This window comes from Canis lupus, chromosome 21, assembly GCF_048164855.1.
Source record: "Canis lupus baileyi chromosome 21, mCanLup2.hap1, whole genome shotgun sequence".
In the NCBI taxonomy this organism is placed as follows: Eukaryota; Metazoa; Chordata; class Mammalia; order Carnivora; family Canidae; genus Canis; species Canis lupus.
In genome coordinates, this window is record NC_132858.1 from 16989586 (window position 1) to 17004428 (window position 14843).

Consider the following 14843-nt stretch of genomic DNA (forward strand, 5'->3'; position numbering starts at 1 on the left):
TTCATGAGACACACAGAGAGAGAGAGAGAGAGAGAGGCAGAGACACAGGCAAAGGGAGAAGCAGGCTCCAGGCAGGGAACCCAACATGGGACTTGATCCCAGGTCTCCAGGATCAGGCCCTGGGCTGAAGGTGGCGCTAAACAGCTGAGCCACCCAGGCTGCCCACATTGTCAGAATTCTTAATCATGATGGAACACAATGGCAGCTCTTCTTGAAATATAGTAAGTAACCTGATCAAAAATTGTCATTGCATCTCCTGAGAAGGAGAGAATCTTGATTTATTTAATGAGTTTATTCAGAGCCTCTTTCACATCCTTATTCCTCAGGCTATAGATCATGGGATTCAACATGGGGAACACCACAGTATAAAATGTAGAAACTATTTTGTCTGTGTCCAAAGAATAGCTAGATCGGGGACGAGAGTAGATGTAGAGAATGGAGCCATAGTACAAGGTGACAGAGACCAGGTGTGAGGAACACGTAGAGAAGGCTTTGAGGCGGCCCTGGGTGGAGCGGATCCTCAAGATGGTGGCAATAATAAACTGGTAGGAGGCTAGGATGAGCACTGTGGGGGTGATGACATTGGAGCACAGGATCAAATACAGCACAGTCTGGTAGCCATCTTTCCTGCCACAAGCCAACTTCACCAGGGGATACAAATCACAAAAAAAGTCATCAATGATATTGCCACTACAGAAGTTCAGGTCAAAAGTTCTTTTGGTGATGATAGAAGAGTTAATAAAACCACCAAGATATGAGGATGCTACCAAAAATGCACACAGCTTTATAGACATGGCCTGAGCATAGCGCAGTGGCTTTGAGATGGCCATATAGCGGTCATAAGCCATGGCAGCCAACAGGTAACACTCACTGTATGCCAGTCCAGCAGAGAAGAAGAACTGACATACACAGCCAGCAAAGGAGATGCTTTTGTCTTCAGAGATGCAGGTCAAGAGAATCTTTGGGGTATAGACAGAGGAATACCAGAGATCCAGAAAAGATAGATTCCCAATGAAAAAATACATGGGTGTGTGCAGCCGGGAGTCATTACAGATCAACACTATGAGGGTGGCATTTGCTACCACAGTCAGAGAGTACACACCAAGGAATACCACAAACAGGACCAGCTGCATCACTGGGTCTGTCGTGAAGCCCACCAGGATGAACTCAGTCACTGTATTGTTGCTTCTTTCCATGGCTTTCCTAAGAGGAGAGAAAATGTGATTTCAGCTTGCCTCATTGTGCTGAATAAATAGATAGTATGCTAAATTAAAAATTATATATACTGTAGTTTTATTTTCATTTTTTGTTTCCTGATCATTTTCTTTCCTCTGGACTCTAACTCATGAAACCAAATCTCTTCTTAGCATCTCTTATAGGACATCTACAGGCATTTTAAAAAAACCTGATTTCCAACAATTCCTCCTTACCCTGCTTTTCTCTCAGTGGAGTAACTGGCAGTATTCTAGTTTAGGGGAAACCATTTACTATTCTTGACTCCTCTCTGACTTTTACATTTTAACTGACTGATCAGAAACATCTTGATTCTACCCTCACAATATATCCAGAGACTGACCAGTGTTTTCCAGCTCTGGTGGGTGGTTCTGCCCTAGACTGAAACCCTTGAGATCTCCAGTGTGTGTTATCAGAGAGCTTCTAATGGTCTGCCCACAACCTCTCTCCTTCTATCCTTTACCCAGACCAGTTCTCTGAACAAGGCAGGCAGAGCGATTCTGTTAAAAGACCGGTTAGATTATGTTACTCTTCTGCTTCAAACGCTCCAGTGACTTCTCAACTTATTCATAATAAAGTCATCGCAAAGATGAGCAAGCTTTTTGCCTCTCTGCTTCTGACTCCTACTGTCCATTCTATCCATGACATCCTCCTTTCAATTCTTGGAATAAATAGAGGATGCTCTGAACCTTTGAAGTTGCTTCTCCGTATGACCAGGATGCTCTTCCTCACGTATCTTTTTTTTTTTTTTAAGATTTTATTTATTTATTCATGAGACACAGACAGAGAGGAGAGAGAAAGAGCCAGAGACACAGGCAGAGGGAGAAGAGGCTCCATGCAGGGAGCCTGACATGGGACTCGATCCCGGGTCTCCAGGATCACGCCCTGGCTAAACCGCTGAGCCACCTGGGCTGCCCCCTCACGTATCTTTATAGCAAACTCTCTGACATTTTTTAAAGTCTTAATTGCCACATATTACCCCTTTTCAGGTGTTCCTGATCACCATTTGTAATTTACTTTCCTGGCATTTCTTATATCCTTTTTCTACTTTATTATTCTCCTGAGGGCTACTCAGTATCTAATACTATGAACATCCCATTAATTTAACTTATTTTCAGGTGTTCCTGATCACCATTTGTAATTTACTTTCCTGGCATTTCTTATATCCTTTTTCTACTTTATAATTCTCCTAAGGGCTACTCAGGATCTAATACTATGAACATCCCATTAATTTAACTTATTTTCAGGTGTTCCTGATCACCATTTGTAATTTACTTTCCTGGCATTTCTTATATCCTTTTTCTACTTTATAATTCTCCTGAGGGCTACTCAGTATCTAATACTATGAACATCCCATTAATTTAACTTATTTTCTTTTCTTTTCACTAGAATATTGCTAAAATAAAATAAATAAAATCAAAGGACTCTGCCCCTACAGAGTCCTTTGATTCCTGGGACAACAATTGATTAGTAGCAATCTGAAATTTCCTGATCAGCACTAGTGAAGTCATTTGCATTATAAAAACTGTTTCCTCCTTTTCCCTCAAAATATGTTCTGGCTTGAAACAATCACTTCTTTTCTTTTCTTTTTCTTTACTTTTCTTCTTTTTTTCTTTCTTCTTTTCCCCAAAGATTTTATTTATTTATTCATGAGAGACACAGGGAGAGAGAGAGAGAGAGTCAGAGACACAGGCAGAGGGAAAAGCAGGCCCCACGCAGGGAGCCCCATGTGAGACTTGATCCTGGGCCTCTAGGATCACACCCTGGGCCAAAGGCAGGCACCAAACCTCTGAGCCACTCAGGGATCCCCTCTTTTCTTTTGCTAATAACTTCCTTGCTCCACTGTCCATCCTACAAAAATATTCCATTCAGTGCAGCTCCCAATCCTATTTGCCTGATGGATTTTTGCTTGATTCATGAATCACTAGATAAAGCCAATTGGATCTTCAACTTGACTGGACTGAATTTTGTGTCTCAGCAATATACCCTTCCCTACCTGTTTTTGATGGAAAACACATATCATTTCAATGTTTATCTCATGTTAATGTGTAGGTTATTATGAGATTTTGTGGGCTGTTTGTTTTAAATGAGTCAATAACAACAATTGTGCAACTGAGCAAAATCTTTGAAAACACAGATCAATGAGAACTATGAAGGGTTTCCCGCGGGAAACACTGGACAACTTCCATGACAGGTATACTGAAAGATTGATAGCAGTAATTTTACAGATGACAAAATTCAGTGTTAATAAGTAGTTAGTAAGTATACAATTAGCAGTGGTGCTGTCTTACTCCAGAGATCTGGTATTTAACCACTAAGTCATGTCCTTTCATATTTGATATTAGGTTAAGAGTTGCTTATAGGCTCCATACATGGGTCTCTCTCTTTTTGGTTATAACAACTTAACTCAAAACCAATAGAATAATGCTGACAGATTCAGATGCTGTCATAGATAAGTACCTTATACATATGGGGTCTGATAAATGCTTCTAAGTAGTACTCAAATCATCTAGCAGAGTCCTGTGTCTCACATTTACAGGCAACCCTGATTATGAACACAGAAATGGTCTACTCACCTCATCCAGGGCCAAGACACTTGCCTGAAACTCACAGTCACAGCCAACAAAGGACCACACTGTAGATCCAAGTACCTTATACTTGTTCAGGATCCCCAGTGTATTTGATTCCTCAAGTACCTCAGGGGTTCATCGCTTTTAAAGTGCCTAAAAGGCAATTAACCAAAAAGCATATTAACTTTGAGAGATTCTTCTTGCTCAAAGCAAAAACAAAAACAAAAAAAGAGAGAGAGAATGATTTTAAAAGTAATAATTATTGTGATATTTTGAGAAACTACTCTTTGCCAAAGACTTTCCTGGAAACTATATTTGATTGTCAAACAACTCTGTGGAATAGGTATTGCAATTCCTATCACAGATAAGAGAATAAATCCAGACTACTTAGTTAACTTTCCTAAGTCAAGCTCAGAAAGAAGTAAATGCAGTCAGAATTTAAACTCAAGGCAGCTTGATTATCCTAATAACATTTACTGAATTCTTAGTATGTCCCAGGCACTCTGCTGAATGCTTTAAAAGAGTCCTTATTTTAACCTTCATAATAATCTTGTGAAGTAAGTATGATTATTAGTCCCATTTTACAGATGAGCTATTTGAGAGAAACAATTGTACATATGTTGTTCAGGGTCACAAAATTTGAGGCTTCTAGAGCCAAAATTCAAAACCAGTTCTCCCATAGTGTATCATCTATTCCCAAACCTACATATCTATCTAGCATTTACTATATTCTCGATGCTTTTCCAGGCACTATAGACAAGAGAGAGAACTAAGGCATGAGATCTGATCTCAAGAAAGGTGTAGTTTATTTGGGGAAACAGAATCTTTATAAACAAATAAGCACCACAGGTTATGATAAAATTGTCTATCATCCCTGATGGTGGGAAGCGGGCCAGAGTGGAGAGCTTGCCAAGGGCAATGAGGGAAGCATTGTATGTGTGCCATGGGAGATTTTACACGGGAGGAAGAGATACATATCTTGCTTGAAGAGACATTTATGGCAAAGAAAAAAGAAACTAGAACCATCAAGGCATAGAGGCAAGACATGGGATTGAGGGTGAGAAAACTGTCCAAAGTTTGTCAGATGCATCTGGAATATAGTGTGTTTTTGTTGGAATGATGTTAGATGAGATTGTGCAGGGCCTTTAATGCCATACTCAGAATGTTTTTGAAGACTATGGTTTAACCTTGACCAACATTAAAATACTTTAAGGGTGCCTGGGTGGTGCAGTCCATTAGGCTTCTGACTCGGTTTCAGCTCAGGTCATGATCTCAGGGTCCTGAAATCAAGCCCCGAGTGGGCTCTGTGCTCAACGTGGAGTCTGCTGAAAACTCCCTCTCTCTCGGCTGTCCCCCTCTGTTCTTGTTCTCTCTCTATAAAATAGATAAGTCTTTTTAAATTTATTTATTTATTTATTTATTTATTTATTTATTTATTTATTTATGATAGTCACAGAGAGAGAGAGAGAGAGAGAGGCAGAGACACAGGCAGAGGGAGAAGCAGGCTCCATGCACTGGGAGCCCCACGTGGGACTCGATCCCGGGTCTCCAGGATTGCGCCCTGGGCCAAAGGCAGGCGCCAAACCGCTGCGCCACCTAGGGATCCCTAAAATAGATAAGTCTTAAAAAAATGCTTGAAATGTGAATGGCTTTGGCAAAACTTTGATGGTATTAGGGAGGCAGTTAGCACTCCTCAAATCAATATGTGCTCCAAGTCTGAATAATGAATGATAGACACTCCACTCCACGCCTGATTCAAGATCAGAAAAATAGGAAGAGAGCAGGCCTCCTAAAGATGAAAGTGGTGACTGGGGATTGTAAAGCAAATCAGTGTGTATGGCTGAGTCTAAACTCAGTGACTCTGACTCTACCTTTTGAGCTCTTTTCTACAACAGCAAATTCCTCCTAAACATTTTCCTGCCATGACAAAGATCCTTCATCTTTTTAGGCTTTTTTTTTTTTTTTTTTTTTTTTTTGCTGCTAGTGATATCTTGAAGAGAAGGGGCAAATGACTCATACCTTCCCAAACCTCATGCCCTAACTCACCCATCCTCCCATAAAGATGATTGGTAACCTAGGGAGAGGCAGCATAGGTGGAAAATGGAAAGCTTCACAGTGCAGTGGAATATTTGTACCCCAGGGGACCTTTTGCCTAGGGATGCCTATGTGTCTCCACAGGAACTCTGAACTCTCCTGTATACACACACACACACACACACACACACACACACACACTTCATTTGTATACCAGAGGATGTTCACTTGTGAGGTATTTGGACTTGCTATTCATTCTGCTTAGAATATTATTTTATCTCCTTTAGTTGTCCGAAATATATCACCTTCTCAGGAAGGTCTTCCTTTATAACCCTCTTCAAAGTTGTGTCCCTTCCACATCCCCTAGCACTCTCTATCTCCTACCTTGCTTTATTTTCCAGAGCACTTACCATCTGGGTTACCATATAATTGACTATGTTATTTCCTGTCTCCTCCCAGTAGGATGTGAATGCAAGAAGGGCATGTTCTGTTGCTTGTTTTGTTCACTGCTGGATGCCAGGGCTTAAAACAGTATCTGCCATAGAGTAGGCATGAATAGTATTTGCTGAATAGATGAATAGATGGACGGCCCTAATTCTCGAGAAGTGTTTCAATCAAATCCACATACTTGTCTGCGCCAATGATGGCATTTAACCCTTCAAAGACGTCTTTGCTATTCTATATTCTTTGCAATAACAGAAATCTCTGAGTATTCTGTGCTAGTCACAGGCCTGTGCACGAGAAACCAGAGACAAATAGTTAAAGAATAAACAGCCTGACCACTGTTATAGGCATAATAATTGCATTTGAAATAGAGTATATTTGCGAGGGAGGTTGTTTCCACGTGAGCAGCAAATTCTTTCATGTTGAAGAGCTATGAGGAGCCATATCTTTGAAATGAAAGTGGCCACAACTGCAGGGTAGTCCATCCAGACACAGCACTGGGCCTTGGGGCTGAGGACAGGGATTCAGAAGCTTGATCTTTCTGTTTACATCCTGCTATATACAGAATGTAAACGGCTATTGAGCTGTCCTGGGAAAAAAACCTAATTTCTATGCCATCAGTAATATCCAAATCCCATAACTTACTTAAATTCAGTGCAAGATCTCATTCCAACATTCTAAAATTCAAGTCAGCTCATTCCAGAATCTTCTATAATTGTTTGTAGATCCTGTTAAAAAGAAAACCACAGGCTCAAAATAATGGGAGTCACTTATGTTAATTAAGGCCCATGTCAGCTAACCTAACTGAAGTTTCAACTGCACTCTTCCACCCCAGAAGGTAACCTTTAACTAGTCAACATGGAATTACCTCGTGAGATATTCCTCCAGAGAGATTCCTTCCATTCCCCTGAGGAACATCACCTGGCCCAGAACAATGTATTCTTTGCTAATAACTTCCTTTTGCCACCCCCTTTCTACCCTTTAAACACTCTTCCTTTTCTACAGCTTGACAGAGCTCCTTTCTGCTTGCTAGGTGGATGCTACCCAATTTATGAATCACTTAATAAAGCCAATTTGATCTTTTAAATTACTCAGTTCAATTTTTTGTTATTTAACAATCCCAAGGGCTTTATATCCATGGAATTCCTCATGGTTTTGTAGCTTTGGGGAATGGCAAACAAGGCAATTAAACAACACTATGCATTGACAAAGTCAGGCCAACCTTATTTAATAAAGACTCAGAAAGGTTTTGTTTAGACACTGTGATTCCCCAATGATAGATGTATTTAACTATAATTTTCCTTCACATTCTATATTGACTTATATACATAAATTCATATATTTACAGTTCACATATATACATTTGACTACTGGTAAACACATAAGTACTGACTTTGTAAGCAGCAAGAGTTAGGTCCCCAGAAACTGAAAGTCAGACGTAGCTCCCTTAACTTAAGAAAAGTCATTTTAGGCCCCTGGCCATCTTGTGGAAGATTGTAAGAACAAACAGTCATCAGGCCAGGAGATAATCTAATCATGTCCAGGACGATAAATCAGTGGTAAAACTCCCAGTGCTGATTCAAAAGTGAAGATTGCCCTGATATATATTTTGAATTGTCTTTGCAGGATCTAAATCCCTCTAAGCACTCAGATACTGAAGCAACTGGAGCCAGAAAATTGATGATGCTGATCCTTGCCGGCTCTTTTGACTTTGACCTGGACTCAGTCACCTTAAGTCACCAACACCCAATGTTGTGTTGAATTGCCCACTGGACAAGCCTCTTTGTGAATATGCACACATCCTTAGCTTAAAACTCCATTTTAGTGTTCCAGGAGACAATGCTCTGTGAAAGATCCCAGTTCTCCTTTACTTGGTGTAAGTAAAACCGTTCCTTTTGCTACTCTTCAGCTTGCTTGTGTCTTTTGGCTTCACACCCACCAAGACGGGTAATAATATTTCTGTAGGGTACTAAGATACCTTCCATTAGCCCTTCTACATCCTTTGCCACCTTGCTTTCTGCTCCAGGAAAACATCCTGCACAGATTGTATCAGTTAACTTGGCCATTGGGGGAGGAAACTAAAAGGAGGAAAAAAGTGATATAGAATATGTATTCCTAGACTCTGTTCCTGCACAGCCAACCAAGGCCACATTAACCCCTAGATTAATGCCACAGCATTTATCCCGTTTTCCTCACCACAAAATTTCTCCCTTTCCCTCTCTTTCTGGGTTCTGATAACTGCTCTCTCCTCTTCTCCCTTCAGATCTACATGTATAGTAAGATGCTCTGTCAGAGGACTGGTTTGTCCTTTGTGGCTTTTCAATGCTCTGTTCACATCTTTGTAAATAGTCCCTTTATTAAGTTCTCTTCAATTTGAGTGGGCCATCTGTTTCCTGACAGGATTCTGACTGATACAGTAATTAATATTAGGAGTAGCCTAGAATGAAATCTTTAAACTGGCTCACTGGGGTTAATTTGCTCACATATTAAAAAAATGTGCAGATATATCACAATCTCCGGAATGGGAAGTGGTAAGCCATGGAATGTAATGGCATCATGATAATTTAAATCATCACCAGTAATGACACAGCTTGAAGTGCAGTTGAGGAGCAAAGCACTGAACAATCAATTGGTTGTAGCATTGATCGTGATCACAATAATATTGTTTGGAAAAATCATGAGATCTTTTGAACTGAAAATGATATTATCAGACTGTGAACAGGAAGGGCATTTGGAAAGCCTCAACTGTAGGTTTGAAGGAGTTTCCCTTCTCCGTCAATCCTTTAGGAAAGATATGGTTGAGGTCCAAGCTGGGGCCTGATTGTGAGGATTGCAGAGAAGCAATACTACTAACATTGAGCCTTGAATAACATGGGGTTCAACTGTGTGGGTCCACTTACATGTAGATTTTTTTCAATAAATATAGAAAAGTGCTATAAATGAAATGTATTTTTCTTGTGACTTTCTTTATAACCTTTTTTTTTCTCTAGCTTAATTATAAGAATACAATATTGAATACATAGAACATATAAAATATGTATGAATCTATTATTTATGCTATCACTAAGGCTCTGGTCAACAGTAGGCCATTAGTAGGTAAGTTTTGGGGGAGTCCGGAATTATATGCTGACTTTTGAATTATGTGTGGGTCAGTGCCCCTAACCCCCATGTTGTTCAAGGGTCAGCCATAAATGCTAAACATTGCCAGAGATTTTATGGCACTCTAAAATAATTGATGGAGGGAAGAATTGGGACCATAAAGCAATGGGATAGGGATACTGGGTAGACAAGGACAGAGCCAAAAATAAAAATCCCTGCTTGAAGAGGTAATCCCTAACTTCTCCTACTTGAAGAAAATAGCTTTTCTCTGGACTTTTCCAATGACTGCACTTAAGAAGTTGCCTTATGAGCTCATGTAATTCTCAACACCCAACCTCACCACACTCACCAACTCTGTAGTGAAAGTTAAATATCTAACACAGATGAAGAAATCAAAGACTTTCTCTTAGAACAATTATATACTAAGAAATTTATAGGATCTTACCAATGTGTTTATCATGAATCTGGGAAGCATGTATGAGAATGGGTTCTAAAAGTGAAAAGCCAAGGAGAATGAAATGTAAGGATTAATTAAGCCAAATTTATCATCCCAGGTGCATCCATGAAAAATTCAGGAATTCACTGTTTCCTCAAGAACTCTAGGAATTTATGCTATACATACTCAATAGGATTGATTTTTTGAACGGTTTACTTACTGAAAAGAAAATATTCCCAATGCAGTGATGACAAAATATGTGGTTAACATCAATACCATAGGCATAGTTAATTTCTTCATGATGTCTATATTTAGTGTGCTAACTTGTGAGCATTACTTGTTTATTTATAATCTTCCCATGTTTCAGTCATGTTATTTGGACCTTCCTCGAGTTGAATTAACTTTACAAGATAAAAATGAATAAAAATATCTTCTCAGGATGGCAGTGGTTTCTTATTTGGAAAATAGAGGATTTCCTAAAGTCAATAAAACAGGAGCAACGTGTCACATGATCAAGTTTCCTTTTTAATTGTTTAACTTTTAATATGACTTTTCAAACAGAAATTTTGTGGGATTTTTGCCAAATGGTATCTTCTAAAATAATTTTTTCATGAGTGGAAAATATCAGAAAAGGAAACAGAACATGAGAGACTCCTAACTCTGGGAGACGAACTAGGGGTGGTGGAAGGGGAGGTGGGTGGGGTAGGTGTGACTGGGTGATGGGCACTGAGGGGGGCACTTGATGGGATGAGCACTGGGTGTCATTCTATATGTTGACAAACTGAACACCAATAAAAAATAAATTTATAAAAAAAATAAAATAAAATATTTTTTTCAAATCTTCAGCCAACATTAAATAACTCCTTTTATGTTATTATTATAATATTAATTTAATACATGAGAATTATTTAAGAATAATTTAGCCTTATAATAGCTTTAATTAGTAAGTGTACTCAATATTCATCTGTTAAATCAGAGATTGAGTAGGCATAGTTAACTATTCATTTAAAATCTGTTATCTAAGAAGAAAAAAAAAAGTGGGAAATATCACTAAGGGAGACAGAACATGAAAGACTCCTAACTCTGGGAAATGAACTAGGGGTGGTGGAAGGGGAGGTGGGTGGGGAGTGGGGGTGACTGGGTGATGGGCACTGAGGGAGGCACTTGATGGGATGAGCAATGGGTGTTATTCTATATGTTGACAAATTGAACACCAATAAGAAATAAATTTATAAAAAAAATAAAATATTTTTTTTCAAATCTTCAGCCAACATTAAATAACTCCTTTTATGTTATTATTATAATATTAATTTAATACATGAGAATTATTTAGGAATAATTTAGCCTTATAATAGCTTTAATTAGTAAGTGTACTCAATATTCATCTGTTAAATCAGAGATTGAGTAGGCATAGTTAACTATTCATTTAAAATCTGTTATCTAAGAAGAAAAAAAAAAAGTGGGAAATATCACTAAGAGAGACAGAACATGAAAGACTCCTAACTCTGGGAAACGGACTAGGGGTGGTGGAAGGAGAGGTGTGCGGGGGGTGGGGGTGACTGAGTGACGGGCACTGAGGTGGGCACTTGATGTGATGAGCACTGGGTGTTATTCTATATGTTGGCAAATTGAACACCAATAAAAAATAAATCATTAAAAAAAACATAAAATCTGTTATCTAATTCAGAATATCAGAACTCCTTTGTCTCAACTTGCTTATTTTGTATGATATCTGCTACTGATTATTATTATTCATATTCATCAGCACTGATTATTCCTTTCTGATCCTTGTTTAACTCCTAATTTTACTGGAATTGTCTGGAAAACACAGTTCTTTATACTTATTATTATTTGCTGTTTAAACCAATAAAACATGGACATATCAGTATTTATTTGAATCTTCATGTATTTCTCTATGCTAAATATTTAATCAAATTGCTTCCCTTGAAAATCCAGTCAAAATGAAATAAGCTGTTATATTTCCCCTTCTTTTGCTTTATTGCTATCTTATATTCTCTACATGCACTTCTCTCTCTCTCTCTCTCTCTCGTATCTTGAACTCCTTGGTTTTCATTGGTTCACCATGTTGCAATAAAAACTATACTATTTTGGCTATTTCATAATTTTTCTTTGATGCTCAGAATTCCACAACTTCAACTTCACAGGACCCTTTAAGTTGGTTCCTTTTTTTCCTGTCTTTATTATTTGCAGACATATCTGTGTATTCTAGAATATTCCAGAATATTTCAGGCAGGTACTATTTATTTTCTCAGTCTAAAACATAGACTGAGCTCTCCTCTAAGAAATACTTCGGTGGGTAGTAGTATTAAGGATACAAATTAAGTTCTCAAGCGTGGGAACAATAGGATACAATGGGTTGACTCCTCTGAACATAGAAAGAGTGGTGGAGTGAAGTGCATCTGTTTGATGGTACTATACTGTTTGAATGGTCACTAGTGGATTGACTGAGCAGAGATTTAGAATAAGACTGGAGGGATCCCTGGGTGGCGCAGCGGTTTGGCGCCTGCCTTTGGCCTAGGGCGTGATCCTGGAGACCCAGGATCGATTCCCACGTCGGGCTCCCGGTGCATGGAGCCTGCTTCTCTCTGCCTGTGTCTCTGCCTCTCTTTCTCTCTCTGTGACTATCATAAATAAATAAAAATTTAAAAAAAAATTTAGAATAAGACTGGAAATTTAGTGAGAAGGAAGTCTGAGAGAGGTATATGGATGCAATTCTTGGAAAGGACAGCGGGAAGATACTCATGCTCTATCTATCACAGATGTCCACTGGAGGGCACTGATTGCAGAAACCAATCTGCAAGGAGAATGTTGGTAAGCCTCTTTCCCTATGTTTTCTTCTAGAGCTTTACAGTTTCCGGTCTTACATTTAAGTTTTTAATCCATTTTGAGCTGATTTTTTGTATAAGGTTTGTGATAAAAGTCTAATTTCACTCCTCTGCCTGTGTATATTTAGTTTTCTCAACATCCTTTGAAGAGATTGTCTTTCCCTGTTGTGTGTTTTTTTGTACCTTTGTTGATAATGAGTTGACCATATATGCATGGGTTTATTTCTGGGCTCTGTATTCTATTCTATTGGTGTATATGTCTGTTTTTATTCCAGTACCATACTCTTCAATTATTGTATTCTGTAATATGTTGTAAAGTCAGAAAGTACGATGCCACAACATTGTTCTTCTTGCTCAAGTTTTTTGTTTGTTTGTTTATTTTTTGGCTATTTATGGTCTTTCATGGCTCCATATGCATTAAAAAACATTTTTAAAAAACAATTCTGGGGAAAATGCCATTAGTGTTTTGATAGATGTTACACTGAATCTATAGATTGCTTTTTTTAAAAAGATTTTATTTATTCATTCATGAGAGACACAGAGATAGAGGCAGAGACATAGGCAGAGGTAGAAGCAGGCTCCCTCTGGGGAGCCTGCTAGGGACTCAATCCCAGGACCCCGGGATCATGCCCTGAGCCAAAGACAGACAGATGCTTAACTACTGAGCCATCCAGGCATCCCTAAAGATTGCTTTCAGTAATATGGACCATTTTAACCATTTTAACGATCTAATTCTTTCTGATCCATAAACAGTGGCTATCTTTTCATTTATTTGTGTCTTCTTCAATTTCTTTCATCAATGTCTTTTAGATTTTGGAGTAGAGAGCTTTCACCTCCTTGTTAAATTTATTCCTAAGTATTCCTAAGTATTCCTAATTTATTCCTAAGTATCTTACTCTTTTTGATTCTATGGTAAATGGGATTGCTTTGCTTTCTTAATTTCCCTTTCAGATAGTTCATTGTTAGTGTATAGAAATGTAACTGATTTTGTATATTGATTTTTTAACTTGGAGCTTTACTGAAAAATTTTCTTATTAGTTCTAACAAGTTTTTGATGGAGTCTTTGGGTCCTATAGAGACCCGAGATAGACAGTCATCATATCATCAATAGGATCCCATATGGTTTCAAAAAACCTCCAGAATTTTTATTAGGTCTTTGTGCTGACCATGGCCCTAGACAATGTACATATTAATGTGAGAAAACTTTAAGTGTTTTTCTTGTCACTTATGAACTACACAAACCTAGGAAAGTGGTTTCTTTTTCTGAATTTCATTCTAGCAGAGTCCTCTCTGTTTCCTGGAGTTGTGAGGCTCAAATAAGAAAATATATGGTAACAGATATGTTCCATGTGTTGTTTTTCCTTCACGTGCTGGGTAGCTTCCATTACAATTCCGGAGTCAATGCACTCTGAGGGGATGACACCCGGTAAGGGTCTAATCTGGGAGTCTCCAGTTTAATCAAAGCAAAGTAGAACTGGACATTCCAAAAAGTCTTGGATGTAGTACTTTTTACATTATTTTTACCCAACAGTTCTTAAAAGTTGAATATAGTAGGGAAAAAATTAGAAGTAAAAATATGGAACTCCCTAAAAGGTTGAATATTTTGGGTTTAGTTTTGTGTGAATCCACAAGCATATCTTTTTTTTTCCAGCAAAAATAGTGGAAAATCAGGCTTTAAGAGTTCACCTGGATAACTTTTAAAAATACCTATACCAGAATCCTATTGGCAAGGATTATGATTTAATTGATTCAGGATAGGTCTGGGCATTGATATTAAAACCAAACAAACTACAACAACCGTTCAAAATTTGAGAATTATCAGATGAAGCGATATCATTATGTAGAAGCATGATTTTGGCTCAACTGGCTCTTTATACACCGGGAGGACTGAATTAATGTTAACTTTTTACTTCCTTCCTTTTCTGTCTTCTTTCTTTGTTTTCTTCCTCTTTTTCTTCATTTCCTCCCTGTAATTCCATAAAAAGGGAGTGATATAGTGATCTAGATATTTTAATGTTTGTTGTTTGTTTGTTTGTTTGTTTGTTTGAGAGAGGGAGAGCACAGTGTGAGAGGAGGGGAGGGAGAGGGACAGAAAGAATCTTAAGCACACTCCATGCTCAGTGCCCCACATGGGGCCTGATCTCCTGACCCTGAGATCATGACCCTGAGCTAAAATCAAGA

The 14843-nt window shown here is 38.4% G+C and overlaps 1 protein-coding gene across 1 annotated transcript; it reads right to left on the reverse strand.

Moving 5' to 3' along the window:
- Positions 1–278: 278 nt before the first annotated feature.
- On the reverse strand, positions 279–1196 carry LOC140613429 (olfactory receptor 9G1-like). The gene has a single exon (XM_072791956.1). It carries the CDS (start codon positions 1194–1196, stop codon positions 279–281), a length of 918 nt encoding a protein of 305 aa, XP_072648057.1.
- Positions 1197–14843: the final 13647 nt, after the last annotated feature.

What these genes read in the sequence shown, in the direction of transcription:
- LOC140613429 (XM_072791956.1), bottom strand. Translation starts at nt 1,196, where the DNA reads ATGGAAAGAAGCAACAATACAGTGACTGAGTTCATCCTGGTGGGCTTC.